The 13,121-nt window shown below is 59.2% G+C and overlaps 1 protein-coding gene across 1 annotated transcript; it reads right to left on the bottom strand.

Annotated features, from left to right (window-relative positions):
* Positions 1–2,904: 2,904 nt before the first annotated feature.
* MAP2K2 (mitogen-activated protein kinase kinase 2) lies at positions 2,905–13,074 on the bottom strand. Its single transcript, XM_059489911.1, has 11 exons — positions 12,958–13,074; positions 11,681–11,891; positions 10,213–10,359; positions 9,618–9,695; positions 9,212–9,263; positions 8,998–9,122; positions 7,013–7,226; positions 6,279–6,343; positions 5,574–5,635; positions 4,984–5,029; positions 2,905–4,656 (listed from the first exon to the last, which is right to left on the bottom strand). Exons 1-11 carry the CDS (start codon positions 13,041–13,043, stop codon positions 4,546–4,548), a joined length of 1,197 nt encoding a protein of 398 aa, XP_059345894.1. The 5' UTR covers positions 13,044–13,074; the 3' UTR covers positions 2,905–4,545.
* Positions 13,075–13,121: the final 47 nt, after the last annotated feature.

Genomic DNA, 13,121 nt, shown 5'->3' with positions numbered 1-13,121 from the left:
GTGTCACACACACGGACCCCGGACCCACGCGTGTCGCACCGTGTCACCTCCCCCCTGTGTGTCACACAAACGGACCCCAGACCCACGCGTGTCGCACCGTGTCACCTCCCCCCCGGGAGTGTCACACACACGGACCCCAGACTCACGCGTGTCGCACCGTGTCACCTCACCCGGGAGCGTCACACACACAGACCCCAGACCCACACGTGGCCCCCTGTCCCCGACAGGGTCACACAGACCTCAGACCCACATGTGTCACACGGTGTCACCTGTCCCCTGGGAGTGTCAGCTCTTCCCCCCAGGAGTGCCACACTGACCCCAGACCCACTCGTGTTCCCACTGTGCCACCACCAAGTCCCGTCTGGGTCACCCTGGTGTCCTCCAGACCCCCTCGTGTCACCCCCCGGGGCACCTTCACCGGCCCCAAGCCCGCTCGTGTCCCCACTCTGAGCCCCTTGGGGTCACCGTGCCCACCTGTCACCCCCTGGGGCCCCTCTGTGTCCCCCAAACCCACGGGCGTCACCCCACAGGTCCCTTCTGCGTCACCCTGCCCACATGTCACCTCCTGGGGCACCTCTGTGTCCCCAGACCCACGGGTGTCACCCCATGGGGGTCACCCCTCGGGCTCTCTGGGTCACCCTTTATGCTCCACACCCCCAAAGCCACTCGTGTCACCCCTCGTGTCACCTTTCCGTGCTCCTCTGTGTCACCCCACCCACGTGTCACCCCCTCCCCGCGCCCCCAGCCCCACGCGTGTCCCCACGTGTCCCCTCCCTGTCCCCCCAAACCCACTCGGGTCCCCCCACGGGCCCCTCCCCGCGTCACCCCACGCTGGTGTCGCCTCCCCACGCCCCCCGCCCCTCCATGTCCCTCCCAGGTCACCTCCCCGAGGCACCACGTGCCGCCCTCGCTGTCCCCAATGTCCCCGCAGCCCCTCCCCGCCACTCGTGTCCCCCCCCGGCCGCTGGGGGACGGGGACACGGAGCCCAAGGTCACGGTGGGCTCGGAGCCAGCCCGGCAAGGACGGGAGCGGCGCGGGGGACACGGGGACACGGGGACACGGGGACACGGGCGGGCTGTCCCCACCCGGGCGGGGCCCGGCCACCCCCGCCTCGGCTCCCGCAATTCCAGCGCCGTCCCGGCCGCGGGGAAAAGGGAAAATTTCGGGTGCATTTGGAATTGTCGGACATTTGGGGTTTGGGTTCATTAAAGGAAGAGAAAGCGAGGAAAGCAAAGCTGCGATCGACACCCCCCTTCCCCTTCCCCCCTCGGGGGTCGCGTTCCTCGCTGAGATTTCCCCTTTTTGCCCCTTTTTCCCCTTAAATAACCCCGGCCCAGCTCCCCGCCCGCCCCTCACCCTTCCCCCGCCCCCCGGGGGGGACTTGGGGAGGTTTTAGGGGGGTTTTGGGTCATTAACCCCATTGAGCAGCTGGGGAAACTGAGGCAGCACGGGGAAGCACGGCCGGGGGTGGGGACTGAGGGGGCCCTGAACCCCCAAACGGAGCGGGGGGAGGTTTTGGGGTGGGGTTTGGGGTGCGGGGCTGCACCCCGAGCCCGTCCCGGCCCTGCCCCAGCAGCCCCAGCTCCCGGCTGCTTTCGCTTTCCCCTGCACGCCCGGGGCACGCCCGGGGGGGGCCCCCCAAAATATGAACCCCCAGTGTCCTCCCTGCACTGAGACCCCCCAAAATCAGCTGTGGACCCCCCCCCCCCCACCGCCCCATGAGGGTGTTTGGGGGGAGAACCCCAACTCCCCCCATTGTACCCCATAAACTGAACAGGGGTTGGGTATCCCCCCCTTTGCCACCCCCAATTCCTCCCTGCGCCCCTAAAATCCCACTGTGGCACAGGGGCCGTGGTCACCCCCACCCTGGAGACCCCCCCAAATCCCAGCTGGCACCAACAAAACCTGGCGCAGCTCCCAGGGGTGCAGTGAGTCCATCCCAGGGCACCCCAGAGCCCAGGGGGACCCCAAAACAGCAGGAAAAAACAAACCAGGACGCCCCAAAGCAGCACCACGGGAGCCTGGAGTCAGGGACCACGGCATGGGACCCCAAAAATGTCCCAAAATGAGCATGGAATTAGGGATGGCACCATGGGAACCCCCAAAAATGTCCCAAAATGAGCATGGAATTAGGGATGGCACCATGGGAACCCCCAAAAATGTCCCAAAATGAGCATGGAATTAGAGATGGCACTACAGGATCCCCAAAAAATGTCCCAGAAGGAGCCTAGAATTAGGGATGGCACCATGGGATCCCCCAAAAATGACCCAGAAAGAGCCTGGAGTCTGGGACCATGGCATGGGACCCCCAAAAATGCCCCAGAAGGAGCCTGGAATTTAGGATGGCACTGTGGGATCCCCCAAAAATGTCCCAAAATGAGCGTGGAATTGGGGATGGCACCATGGAACCCAAAAAATGCCCCAGAAGGAGCCTGGAATTAGGGATGGGATCCCAAAACATGTCCCAGAAGGAGCCTGGAATTAGGGATGTCACCATGCTGGTGTCACCCCCTGATCCCCCGCATCATTCACAGCCCAAAACCTGCAAAATATTTTCCAATTTTGTGCCAAATTTGGGTTTTTTTTCAGCTTCACCCAGCTGCTGCTCACCCCAAATATTTTTCACCCCTAAATATTTTTCACCCCCCAATTATTTCCAGCTGGATTTAGGTCCTCGGATCCCACATCCATCCCGTGCTGGGGATCATTCCGGTGTCTGCGGCTCCCACTGGAGGCAGCAGCGGCCAGCACATCCCAGGGAGAGCCAGCAGAGCTCCCAGACAGCATTCCCAGCTGGAATTCCGGCTCCTAAGGGGTTAAACCCACCCGGGGCACAACCTTGGAGAGAAACCACCTGGAAATGTAAAGTGCCGTTTATTTATTATTTCCCCCCCCCTCCCCGTCCATGATGAAAATATCGAGTTTAAAAAAAAAAAAAAAAAAACAAAAACAACAAAATTAATTGCACCACCAAACTGCTCCATCCACGCTCTCCTCCTCCTCATCATCCTCCTCCTCCTTTTCCTCCTCTTCCTCTCCAAAACCCAGCACCAAAACTGATGGAAAATAGCCCGAAACTTGAGGAACCTTCCCATATTAAATAAGTGGCAAAATTCATCACATCGAGCACCCCACGGCTCCAGGGGGGGGCTGGGTTGGGCATGAGCTGAGCCAGCAAGCACAGACCCCTCAAATCTGGGGAGTTCCCCCCCAAAAATTGGGGTGTCCCCCCTTTGGGGTTGTGGCTGCCCCGTGGGTTGGCACCAGGCAGGGCAGTGCCTCTGTCCTGTGCTGGAAAACAGGAAAGCAAAAGGGATGAGGGGTTTGGGGGTACCCAGGCCTGGGAGTTAATTTTTGGGGGGGCTGCCATGGTGGGACCCAGGGCAGGCAGGGGGATGGCAGCTGCCAGCCTGACTGAGTGAAAAACAGCCAAAAAAAATACAAGGAAAACACAAAAAAAATTCCCAAATCCTCATGGGGGGCTCAGGGGTTGCTAAACCCACATGGGGGGAGGAAAGGAATAATTCACCCCAAAATCCACGTGGTGGGAAGGGGCCTGGGGGGCTGCAGGGTCCTCGATGGGAGGGAGGGACAATCCAGGGACAACAACGTGGGCTCAGAGCGGGTTCATCCCTGGCCAGGGGGCTCTGACAGGGAATCCTGGAGCTCTGCCACGGCCACAATGGCTGAGGCCAGCCCTGGGATGGGCTGGAGGCAGCTGGAGGGGGGAAATGCAGCCTGGAGGGGGGAAAATGCAGCCTGGAAGGGAGAAAATGCAGCCTGGAGGGGGGAAAATGCAGCCTGGAGGGTTCCCTGTGCCCCCAATGGGATCAGGAGAGCGACCCCAACCCTGGGCACAGCTGCTGGGAATAGCCAGGCTCTGCCTCCCCTTCTCCAGGGAAGGAAAATCCAAAATGCACCCTCTCTCCTCATCTGGACACTGAAAAGTGGGAGCCATCCCCATTCCCCATCCCCATGGATCCAGCCCCTCCCCTGAACATCCAGCTCAGGACAAGCCAGGCTCCATCAGAACCGTTTAAAGCAGATTTAAACCAAGCAGCAATCCCTGTTCTGCCCCCAGCCCAGCTGTGGCCTCAGGCAGGACAGGGACACTGCTCTGGGCCACCCTAGGCAGGGTTTCTCCATCCCTGATCCCACTGATTCTCCATCCCAGAGAGAAACCAGGGATGGGGTGAAGCACCAGCCGCCCCTCATCCCGCACCACCTCACACACGCCATCGCCTTCCTTCCTAATTTCCAAAATAACAAAACAAAACCCAAACCAAAACAAGAATAAACCCAAAAAAATAAAGAAAAACCAACATAAGCAGCACCACAATTCCCAAGTGTCAGGAGCTCCAGAGCTGGAGCAGAGCCTGGAACACCCCCAGGTCCGAGGGGACCGACCCTGGAGGATGGAGCCGCCCCGGGAGGATGGAGCCGCCCCGGGCCGGAGCTTTGGCGCTGGGAGGGAGGAAGGAGGGCCAGCTGTGCCCTGCAGGGAGCAGAGGAAGCGGTGCCCGAGGCAGGAGTGCCAGCCGGGCTCACATGGCAGCTCGGGTGGGAGTGCTGGGCTGGTTCAGCCGCAGCGTCCGGCACAGCCAGCCCGCGAAATCCACCTCCTCCACCTCGGAGCGCTTGATGAACGTGTGGCTCTGCAAGCACAGGGGAAAACACGGTCAGGAACGGCCCAGAGGAGCAGCCCAGACCCCAAAAAGCCGGCCCTGTGCTGTGGGATATGCACTGGAGAGGAGGAGGGGAAGATCCTGAGGCAGGGAAAGAGGATTTGGAGAAAACATTCCTCCCATCATCACAGGGAGGAATTCCTGCCCAAGATCCCACCCAGCCCTGCACTTCCCCTGGATAAAAGGGGGTCAGTCCCACATCCTGAGCTCAGCCTGGGAATTCCCAGCCTTTGGAGCAAGTGGGATGGATGGGGCAGCAGCTGGCAGAGCTACCAGAAAAATCCTCTCCCCACTCACCATCAGCATCTTCAGATCTGCTCGTTCTGCTGGGTTCTTAATTAAGCTGAAATGAGAAGAACAAGAGAGGGAAGCCAAGGTGAGATTCCATGTGAGGATCAGGCTGGAGAAGCCCCAGCTTCCCCCAAAGCCCCTCAAGATCCTGGGAGAGGGATCCCTGCCAGCCCAGCTCCCAGGGAGAGCTGCAGCATCCATCTCCTCCACACTGTGGGGACAAACTGTGCCCTGCAAATGGAGACAAGGCCCTAAAGCTTGGCAGCAATCTGGGGTTTAATATCCAATCTCTGCTTCGCTGGGAGCTCTGGCAGCACCTTCAGGTGTCCCTGTGCCCACGGGGTGACTCAGCCCCAGGATCTGCTCCGCCACCCCCCTTGCCAGGCTCACATTTAGAAGGAGCTGGGATCCTGCTCAGCAGCCCCACAAATAATAAAATGCTTTTATTGCCACCCTTCCCAAGGCAGGAGCTCCCAGCACAACGTGGGATCAGGCAGGGAGAGAGAGAGATCAGGCAGAACACAGAGGGTGGAGCTGCAGAGCTGTCAAGGAGCATGTCCAAGGCTCCACCTTCAGCCAGGAGATGAAATCCTCACCATTTATTTACAAACTCCTGGAAATCTTGCGTGAAGACTCCACTCGGCAGCTTGGGAGGTGGCTGTGGAGAGAAGGAAAAGGGGTTCCTGCACCACTCCTGTGTTACTGGGCCAAAAATCAGCGTCAGGGAGCTGAGCTCTACAGCCACTCTCATCCTCCTCATCCTCACTGCTTTTCCAGCCAGGAAAACCCTTCCCTGCCACTCCTTCCCCTGCTGCTCCAGCTCGTTCTGCACCCACACTGAACCCCAGCCAAAGCTGGGAAATCACCAAGCATCCCAATCCTAAATCCAGCCTCACAAATCCCAGCTCTGGCCATGCCTAGGGTTGATGAAACAATCCCAAAATGAGAATTTTCCATCGCTGTGTTTGTGAGAGCTGGCCTTGCGAGTTGGGTAGGACACGGGGGATGGCCTTAAACTGAGGGAGGGAAGGTTTAGATGGGATTTTGGGAAGAAATTCCCCCCTGTAAGAGTGGGGAGGCCCTGGGATGGAGTGCCCAGAGCAGCTGTGGATCCCTGGATCCCTGGCAGTGCCCAAGGCCAGGCTGGAGCAGTGGGACAATGGGAGGTGTCCTTGCCATGGCAGGGGTGGCACTGGATGAGCTTTAAGGTCCTTCCAACCCAAACCATGTTGGATTCCATGAGTGACCAAACATGGAGAGCAGAACATCCCTGAGGAAGCCCTGGGGAAGCAAACACCCACCTCGTTAACGATGTAATCCAGCAGCTCAAAGATGGCCATGGCAGGCCTGGTGTCCATCCCGTGGCCTGGGGGGTGACACGACACAAACGGTGCTGAGAGGCTGCTCAGGGCTCAGTTTGGGGTGAAAAACACAATTTTAGGGGAGCTCTGCTGGGAGAGGCTGAGGCAACTCCCAGGGAAATTGAGTCATTAAATAGAATCAAGTTCATTCCCAGAATTTGCATTTCTTTCACCAGACCTCCAGTCCAGATTTATTTATTGGACAGCACCAGACCATCTACTCTGGCTGGCTGGCTGGCAGCACTTCCAGAGCCTTCTGCTCCCAAGGAAACGGCTCCAGCAGAGCATCCCTGGAATCCTGGAGCTGCTTGGTGCTTCTGTGAGAGCTCCCAGCAGAGCTCTTCCCAAAGAGCTGCCCGAGAAGAACCTGCTGGCAGCACAGGGGCTGTGATAACGTCCCTCACACCATCCTCTCCACGGGAGCCACGTTCCAGCCGTGCCCATGGCCTTTCTGTGGGACACAGGAGGATCTCAGGAGCCCACGGGCAGAGCCCAAATCCATCCTGAGAGTCCCTCCCCACCTCGATTCCACCAACCTGTGTCGTGCAGGAGCCAAAGGCGCCTTCCCTAGCGGCGCTCCCAGCAGAGCCTCCTGCAGGGCAGCTCCCCCGGCCACCCCAACCCCGCAGATCCCCCATGGAAGCGTTGCTGCCGATGCACACCACAGCCCCTACCACTGACGGGGCGTCCTGGGGGCCTGGCCCGCGGCGAGATGCTGGGGGACTCTCCCTCCGCCCCGTCCACCACAGGACGGCCAAAAATTGCTTCCAGTTCCTTGGAGTCTGGCGGGGGGATTGGGTACCTTCCGATCGACAGCTCCACCAGGGACAGCCCCATGCTCCAGATGTCCGACTGCACCGAGTAGTGCGTGCCCTGCAGGCGCTCGGGCTGCGGGAGAGGAGGGGACAGTGGGAATGGGATGGGGATAGTGGCACTGGGAACGGGGATAATGGGGACAATGGGAATGGGGACAATGGGGACAATGGGAATGGGGACAATGGGGAGAGCCCTGCAGGCGCTCGGGCTGCAGGAGAGGAGGGGACAGTGGGAATGGGATGGGGATAGTGGCACTGGGAACGGGGATAATGGGGATAATGGGAATTGGGATGGGGATAATGGGGAGAGCCCTGCAGGCACTTGGGCTGCAGGAGAGATGAGGATAATGGCACTGGGAATAGGGAAAATAGCATTGGGAATGGGAATAACAGGGATAATGGCACTGGGGATGGGGATGATGGCACTGGGAATGGGGATAATGGGAATGGGAATGGGGATAATGGGAATGGGGATGGGGATAATGGGGAGAGCCCTGCAGGCACTTGGGCTGCAGGAGAGATGGGGCTAATGGGAATAGGGAAAATGGCATTGGGAATGGGAATAGCAGGGATAATGGCACTGGGGATGGGGATAATAGCACTAGGAATGGGGATGGGGATAATGGGAAGAGCACAGGGAGGGGCTCAGGGGGAATGGGGATAATGGCACTGGGAATGGGCGATAACCACTGGAAATGGGCGATAATGGCTCTGGGAATGGGCAATAATGGCACCCAGGGCACAGGGAATGCAAGGTGACATGGAATGCTGGTCCCCAGAGCACGGGAACACCCACTGACATGGGATATGGACACCCAGGACACAGGAATGGGATAGTGACACCAAATACAAATATCCTGTATTGGTGAGACTCAGACTCCAGTGCCTAAAGGGGCTCCAAGGGAACTGGAGAAGGACTCTGGGCAAGGGACAGGACACAGGGAATGGCTCCACACGGACAGAGGCAGGGATAGATGGGATACATTGGGAAGGAATTCCACCCTGAGAGGGTGGGGGGGCCCTGGAAGCTGTGGCTGCCCCTGGATCCCTGGAAATGTCCAGGTTGGAGCAGCCTGGGACAGTGGAAGGTGTCCCTGCCATGGCAGGAGTGGGACTGGATGGGCTTTAAGGTCCTTCCAACCCAAACCATCCTGGGATTCTGTAATATCCCAAAGGCCTCTCCATGGCAGCTCTCCAGGGAAGGGACAGTCCCAGAAGGATCATGTGCAAAGGGGATGGAAAAGAAGAACGATGTGCAGACAAAAAGCACTTGGAGCATCTTATCCACACTCCCAACTCAGCAGTGTTTGGGAGTCTGGAACACCCAGCAGGAACCTATTTCTCTGTGTGCTGAAATCTAAGGGACTCTGCTTATCCATAAAAATGTATTTTCCTGCTCTCTGCTGTTCACACCCAAGAGGAACCAAAGGAGCAGAAAATCCCCTTGAGGTTATGGCCATTAAAAGAAAAAATCAGAAATAAATCAATCCATGCAAGTCATCCCCACTGGCAGCTCTGAGGCAGCCTGGAGCCAGGGCCTGGGAGCAGAGGGGACAGGATTTTTAAATAGCCCCTGACTAACTATAACTGCTCTTGAATAACCATTCCCAAAATACAGGAGCAGCTCAGACCTCAGGATCCTTCCCTGGGAGGGTGGGGAGGCCCTGGCACAGGTTCCCACAGAAGCTGGGGCTGCCCCTGGATCCCTGGAAGTGTCCAAGGCCAGGTTGGACGAGGCTTGGAACAGCCTGGGACAGTGGAAAGTGTCCCTGTGGACAGGATGGGGATGGAAACAGCTGAGATGAACCCAAATAGCCCAAAAAACCCAGGTGGAAGGAACTTACAGACATGTAGGACCGAGTTCCCACAAAGGAGTTGGCCATGGAGTCAATGAGCTGCCCGCTGACCCCAAAGTCACAGAGCTTGATCTCCCCTCGGGAATTCACCAGGATGTTGGAGGGTTTCACATCTGGGAACAGCGAGAGAGAGGGCAGTGTGAGGGTGGCTCTGGGTGACACCGGGCGCTGCAGGCTGGCATTTTCAGGGTCCTGCTCTCACCTCTGTGCATGATTTGGTGCTTCTCCCGCAGGTAGGCCAGGCCCCGCAGAACCTGGGGAGAACCCAAAGGCTGGATCAGAGCAGAGCTCAGGGAACAGCTCTGCCCCCAGCCCAAGGAGAGCTGCCCTGTGGTGGCCATGTCCCTCAGGGTTTGCAATTTATCCCCAATTCCATCACAGATTTTGGGTGAACCACCCCAAAAAAGCTTCGCCCAAAACTCCTCGAAGCGAAGCCAACATTATCCAGGGGGAAAGGAGGTGGGAATATTTCCCCTCTGCTCTGGCCCAGGAAAAGTGCAGTCCCCAGGACTGGGAAACACAGAAAACTTCCCAGGGCAGCCCAGGAATTATTCCCAATCCCTGCCCAGCAAATCCCCCCTGGAAGCCTGGGCAGCCCCAGCACTCACCGCTATACTGACTTTGCCCAGGATTTCCTCAGGAATTCTTTTGGCTTCTTTCAGCACTTGATCCAAAGAGCCACCATCCTGAAACCAAGAACGTGGGAATGACCAACGCAGCAATTCCCAGCAGGAAAACAGAGCAGCTGGATGCACAGGGCAGCAGGTGCATTGAGCACACTCCTTTTTCAGCCAAAAAGAAGATCTGGTGATCTGAGCTCAGGTTTATCACTGAAAACTGATATCACTCAGGTTTATCACTGAAAACTGTTTTTTAACAGCTCTGCTTCTTGCTGTTGGATCTCTGCTTCCTTCCATCAGTGGAAATGCCAAGATGGTGCTGATTTGGAGGAGAAATTACTTAATTTTCCAACAGAAAGAACAGAACGTGTCCACTGAGCCTCTCAGCAGGCTCTGCAGAGCAGTAGGTTGGCAACATTTCCGTTTGGCCAAGCCCCAAACCTCTGCTTCCTCTTCCCAAAAGTCGCTGTCTCCCTCATTCCGAGCCCTGGCAGGAATGTGTGGCTCCCACCAGGAGCAATGGCCAGGACAAGGGGCTGCCAGTGGCACTGGGAGGGAGCAGGGAGGGCAGGGCCTCACTCACCATGTGCTCCATGCAGATGGAGATCTCCCCGTCGCTGTAGAAGGCTCCATAGAAGCCCACGATGTAGGGGGAGTTGCACTCGTGCAGCACCTGCAGCTCCCGGATGATCTGGTTCCTGATGGCTGGCTTGATTTCCAAATGGATCAGCTGCCAAGGGAGAGGAAATAGGCAAGGTGTGAGTCCTGGGAAGGAGAGGAACTGATGGGCAGCAGCCCTGAGTGCTGGGAGGAAATCAGATCTTCAAGGGAGGTGCAGAATTTTTCCCATTTGCAGAGTAATATCAAGGATAAAGTGCCAGGACACAGGGAATGGCTTCCCAGGGCAGGCATGGATGGGATATTGGGAATAAACCTTGGAATGGAATTCCCAGAGAAGCTGTGGCCGGCCCTGGCAGTGCCCAGGGCCAGTGGAAGGTGTCCCTGGCCACGGCAGGGGTGGCACTGGGTGGGACTGAAGGTGTCTCCAGCCCCATCCAGTGTGGGATCCCAGGCTGGAGGCACAGGGAGAGCTCTGTGTGGGATCCCAGGCTGGAGGCACAGGGAGAGATCTGTGTGGGATCCCATGCTGGAGGCACAGGGAGAGCTCTGTGCTGCCTCAGCCACGGAAGGCGCCGGGATTGCACCGGACACGAGTGGAAAGACGAGTCAGGAGTTTGATCTCAGCCCCTCTGAGTCAGCAGCCAGGAGCATTTTCACAAGCTCTGGAGGTGTTGTAAGAAGGTGCTCCCAGATCAAGGAAACCACAGAAAAGAAAAAGCCCCTGTGAAGGTTCTGCACGAGAACGAGCAGCGGCTTTTGGGGCCGCACGCGGGGTCAGAGCAGAGCGGGGAGGGAAACACCCAGGGCTGGAGAAAGGAGGCCCTGCCCTGGAACTGGGTGAGCTGTGAGGCCCCTTCCAACCCAAACCACTCCAGGATTCCACGATCCCAGCAGCAGGAGGGAGGAGAGACTCTGGAGGAGGCAGAGCAGTGGTTGTGCTGCTCCTGCCAAGCACAGCCTCTCCCAGCAGGCAGGTGAAGCAGCTCCTGATTTTCTACTCTGTGGTACCACAGTGGATGTTCCCAATGGAGCCAAGTCTGAGAGGAACCTCTGTCTGAGGAACCTCTGTCCCTGCTTGGAATGAGATAAACGGGGCTGAGGAATGAGGGACGTGTGTGCCAAACCCATCCTTCCCACTGCCACTTCCTCAGTCATGACCTACAATCCTCAGGAGAGCCAATTCCACTCACTTTGTCCATCAGAACTGGGAAAAAAAAAAATAAACTGCTGTTTTCCAGAGCCCAGGGATCTGTCACTGGGAGTGCAGCCTCTCCAAAAGGAGACAGCTCCATCTGGGAGCAGCCAGGCCTCTGCTCCTGACCATGGTGAGGTGGTGAAGGTGCAAATGCAGAGAGAATCCAACCAAAGCCAGTGCTCCCCGAGCCATGGAGAGCTCCAGGTGCCCCCCAGCATTCCCAGCCCCTCGTTACCTTCCGTGCCATAACGAGCCCTGAGGGTTTGTGCTGCACTTTGGTGACCACGCCGCCATTGCCAGCGCCCAGCTCGCAGATCCTCTCGAAGTCATCGTCCTTCAGCTCCCCCACTTTGGCTTTCTGTGTCAGGAAAGCTTCCAGGCGCTTCTTCTGCTGCTCATCCAGCTCCAGCTCCTCCAGCTTCTTCTGCAGGTCCACCAGGTTAGCCCTGGAGAGGGGAGGAGGAGATGGGAGATGCTCAGCACCAGGGAAAGGAGGGTGCAGCTCTTAGGAAATGATGGAAAAATCATCCCCTGACATGTCCTGAGCCCCCACAATGGGATCACCTGGACAGGGAGAGCTGGAGAAATCCCTGCCCAGCACACACAGCCCCTCTGGAGAGGAGCTGGGGAGCGGTCAGGTGTTTTGGGAGAGCCAAGGAACAGGAAGAATCCTTGGGCCCTTACAGAGGCAGCAGCAGATGCTGCTCTCTGTCCCGGGGAGCCAAACTTGGCTTTGGTGTGTAACATGAGAGGGGCTTTCCGTGGGGTCCCGCAGCCCTGTTACGCCCCCACCCCAAATCCTGAGCACAAAGGGGGGTCTGTGCTGCCCCAGCAGCAGCTGCCGAGCATGTGCCAGCTCCAGCTGCTCCGTCCCATTTGCTGCCACCCCCTGTCCCTCCTCAGCCACACTGGGACGTGTCGGGAGGGTCTCACCCATCCCTTCCACCCCTCGTACCCCCCTCCACCGCCTCTCACCCCACATCTCCCACCTGCCGAGCCCCCAGCGCTGCCCCACGTCCCCCCCAGCCCCCGGGTGCCCATCCCAGCTCCAGGCTGGATCTCCAGGCCCGTTTCCCTCCTGTAGCTTAGCACGGCACCCCGCGGGCCTGAGCTGTCCCTGCAAACCGGGGGGGCAGAACAGCCTCCCCCTGCCCATGCCATCCGCACCTGCCCTCCCAGCCCTCAGCCTTCTCCCCCGGCTCTGCCTCCCTGACCCTCACCTGCCCCACACCGGGCCCATCCAGCCCCCCAGGCCTGGCCCGGTCCCCCCGAGCCTGTCCCAGCTCCCCCCTCAGACCTTCCCAGGCCTCCCCAAACCCGTCCCGGCTCCTCCAGGCCTTCCCCGGCCCCTCCCCACGCCCCGTGCCCGCCGTGCCCCGACCCCCCAGGGCCCGGTGCCCGCTCTGTCCCGGCCTCCCCGCTCTGCCCGGGCCCGGTGTCCCCCCCAGGCCCCGCGTCCCCCCCCCAGGCCCAGCCCCCCTGCCGGGGCGGTCCCGGCCGGGCCTGACTCACTCTGCGGAGCCGTCGGGGCTGGGCCCCTCGGCGGCGCTGGGGGCGATGTTGAGGGCGGGCAGCACCGGCTTCCTCTTGGCCGGCATGGCCGGGCCGGGCCGCGCCTGCGGGGCCGGGGGGGCGCGGCCGGGCGCGGGGGCGCGCGGGGGCGGGGCCGGGGCGGG

The sequence above is a fragment of the Ammospiza nelsoni genome, chromosome 27 (genome assembly GCF_027579445.1).
Source record: "Ammospiza nelsoni isolate bAmmNel1 chromosome 27, bAmmNel1.pri, whole genome shotgun sequence".
In the NCBI taxonomy this organism is placed as follows: Eukaryota; Metazoa; Chordata; class Aves; order Passeriformes; family Passerellidae; genus Ammospiza; species Ammospiza nelsoni.
This window is presented reverse-complemented; position numbering and strand designations above follow the sequence as displayed.